The sequence below is a fragment of the Microtus pennsylvanicus genome, chromosome 3 (assembly GCF_037038515.1).
Source record: "Microtus pennsylvanicus isolate mMicPen1 chromosome 3, mMicPen1.hap1, whole genome shotgun sequence".
Taxonomy (NCBI): Eukaryota; Metazoa; Chordata; class Mammalia; order Rodentia; family Cricetidae; genus Microtus; species Microtus pennsylvanicus.
The window spans coordinates 81,786,488-81,789,981 of record NC_134581.1 but is presented as its reverse complement, the minus strand read 5'-3'; the positions used below and the strand labels follow the sequence as shown (position 1 = coordinate 81,789,981).

Sequence of the window (3,494 nt, the reverse complement as noted above, 5' to 3'; positions counted from 1 at the left end):
TATTTGTAATAAATGGTATTTTAAATTCTTCCTTTTAGTAACCATAACCATAACCTAGAGTTTCCAGAACAAGAACATTCAGCAGTTTCATGTATCCTTGTCTGACCCCTATTTTTCATTCAAAATTGCTCATGAGTTCATGAGTGAGGCCTATCTTCATTCAGAAAAAAAAATGCCAATTATATCTTTCGTCCATGTGAATAAGTGATACAAATGAATGCTAGAGATGTAAGAGAGAAAAGAAAACAACATAACTCTACATGAATAACTATGAATATAGAATTATAGGAAAATGAGGATTTAGTATACGGCTATGTGAAGAATATTGCACAGATAACCATGGAATGCACTCTGCCTTGGTTCCTGTTTACCATTGCCTTTCTAGTTTAAGATAGTATAAACACCTTGTGTGGGGGATGATTGTAGAACTTGTCCTCTGCTTACACATGCACTAATATAGTGCTGTATACTTTTCAATAATCAGAATTACACAATATTTCTATGCATAACCTATTTTATTACAATTACTTCACTTATGAAATTGTTGAAAGTATTTTTTGAATCATTTGCAAATTGGACAAGAAGATCTTCTACAAATCATTAAGGCAACAAAGAACTATTGCAGAATTTATGTACATCCACTTTATTAAAGTTACATTTGGCTTGTTTAAGCAAAGCTTGGTTTATATATGATAATACTCAACCCTCCCAAAAAAAGCTTACAGAATTTCAGCAGGTGATGTAGGATGCTATCTTGAATAAACTCTACTATACAAAGGAGTAGCACTTCGCCACGGGTATAAAGGTGAGAATCACTTTAACCTTTCATAAATTTCTTCCAAATATAATGTACTAACAATCGTCTCACATCTAGTGTTACCATTTCATGTATGTAGGCTATATCTTCGAAAAATTGCAGAAGTTATACTCCATTGCTAGTGAAAATCATTCATTGTTGTGTGGAAATATACCTTATGTATTAATTTTTTTAGGGCAACTTTGACATCTTTATTTCTCAGGCTGTAGATCATGGGATTCAACATAGGCACAACAATGGTATAAAAAACAGACGACAATTTACTTTGTCCCAGAGAGTTGACTGATGGTGGCTGAAAATACATGAATGTTAAAGAACCGTAGAAAATAGCAACAGCCATTATGTGGGAGCTGCAGGTACTGAAGGCCTTGAGTCTTCCCTCAGTGGAATGAATGTTGAGGATGCTGACAATGATGAAGATGTAAGAACTAAGAATGGTCATAGCTAGTATAAGAATGTTAAGTGAACCAAGAGACCATAATAGTACTTCATTGATAAAAGTACTAGAGCAAGAGAGCTCTAGTAATGGGAAATAATCACAGAAATAATGCCTTATTATATTAGCCTTACAGAAAAGCAATCTTATCATGAAGAAAGCATAAACCGTGGCACTAAGAAAACCCATTCCATATACCCCAGCAATCATCCACAAACAGACTTGATAGGACATGATTACATTGTAAAGCAAAGGGTTAGAGATAGCCACATAGCGGTCATATGCCATTGCAGCTAACATGTAACATTCTGCAACGGCAAAAACACAGAAGAAGTAGAACTGAGCCATGCATTCTGGATAGGAGATGACATTCTTATCTGTCACAAAATTCACCAGCATTTTGGGAGTAATGACAGTCGACTGACAAAAGTCAATAAAGGACAGACTGCTAAGTAAATAATACATGGGTGTGTGAAGCTGAGAACTAAAAATAATCAAGATGATCATGCCTAGATTTCCTACAACTGTAACCAAATAGATTCCCAGAAAGATGAGGAAAAGTGGCAGTTGAAGTTCTGGATTATCTGTTAACCCATCAAGGATGAATTCAGTCACTGTGGTTTGATTTACTTCTTCCATTCTCTTCTGGAACCTCGACATGAGAAGAAAATTTTATACAGAAGAAAAATGTGAGTGTCCATTCTCCTATCAATCAGTAAATTTTGAAACAGAATTCAAATTTTTAGGTATTGTCAATCTGCTGTCAACCTATTTTCTACCCAAGTAGTCAGAGATTTTGGGCCAAGGCAAAAAGAGATATGCAAAGAATAATCAATCATATGATTGCATACTTGTGACTTTGTCATAAGAACTCTGTGTATATGTGCCCATTTTCTACCGACTGGAAACCATTCTAGCACCCCATATTGAGTGTTTCAAGTATTTGTCATGTCTTAGTAAAAGCACCTCTTTTTTGATAGAAAATATTTTATATGTGGTAACTTAAAAACATTATGAAAAGGCATAAATAGCAAACTCAATAATGGCAGATAAATATAAGCATTGGAAAAAATGAATTAATAAATAAGCTTACACATCTATGCTGATTTTCTAAGTTAAAATTTTTCATTTTGTTTGCTATGTCAAATTATAGCATTCATTATATTTTTTCATCAATGTTTTCTACTCTATGGATAATACTGTTTATTTAAGACAAGGGCTCCCAGACTGGCCTTAAATTCACAATCTTTGCCTATTTATTCCCATATTTCACGGTAAATTTTTAAACAAAGCTTCAGTCAGTACTTCAAATAATTCATTTTAGCCTTTTCATCTGCTAAAAGTATCCCACGAAACTCCACCTGAATATATCACTTAAGAAATATATCCTTTTTGTCTTAACAACTTTGTTCCCTTGGATTCATTGGCCACCTTGTATTATTGGGTTCCATCATTTGAATGTGGAGTTGTTAGCCAGTGAGATCTCAATAACTCCTGGAAAAATCACAGGCTCTTATCGATGCTATTGGTCTTTCTAGAGCTCAGTGGAAAGACCTTGTTGCTGAAGGTACCCTGTACTTGGTAACAGAACTTGGATATCAGGATATTACTGGCCTGGAAGTGTCATACTGGGCATAATCTCAGACACTACCAGAGGAGAAAAATGCTCAAAAATCTTATCCAGCTCAGCACCTTGTGAGCTTTAAAAACATATGGACTGCAAAACAATCTAATTGTTACATTAGTGGCATAAACATATAGGACTATTGAACAATTTTGTGCTCCACAAGATAAAACTCCTGTATGACAACATTGTTATACTAAGAACCTCTTGATCTGATTCCCATGAGTGGACTGCATTTGATTATGAATATTTTAGTTGTCTATTTTTTAATTATTTTGTATAGATATTCCATGAACACAATGACGTTTTTGCTGCTGTTATATTATCTATTGAGCAAAGCACTATAATCCTACACAAAAATTCTGATTACTTTAATTATTAATACTTGAGTCACATTCTTTCTCATTAAGCTATGATGTACTTTCTCTTTGCCGATATACTGTTTGAAGCTTGTTTTGTATTACAAAAAGGCATCACCAAAAGCTTTGTATTTGCTCGTTTTGGTATGTCAATTATCACCATATTTTGATTTTATTAACATGTTTCCTTATATTAAAATATATTTTAATTGTATTTTGAATATTTTAAAAAATAAATGGAATAATTTATGAACAGGT

General features: G+C 33.5%; 1 protein-coding gene across 1 annotated transcript; it reads right to left on the bottom strand.

Moving 5' to 3' along the window:
• Nucleotides 1-935: 935 nt before the first annotated feature.
• On the bottom strand, nucleotides 936-1,895 carry LOC142846787 (olfactory receptor 8G50-like). Its single transcript, XM_075967592.1, has one exon. It carries the CDS (start codon nucleotides 1,890-1,892, stop codon nucleotides 936-938), a length of 957 nt encoding a protein of 318 aa, XP_075823707.1. The 5' UTR covers nucleotides 1,893-1,895.
• Nucleotides 1,896-3,494: the final 1,599 nt, after the last annotated feature.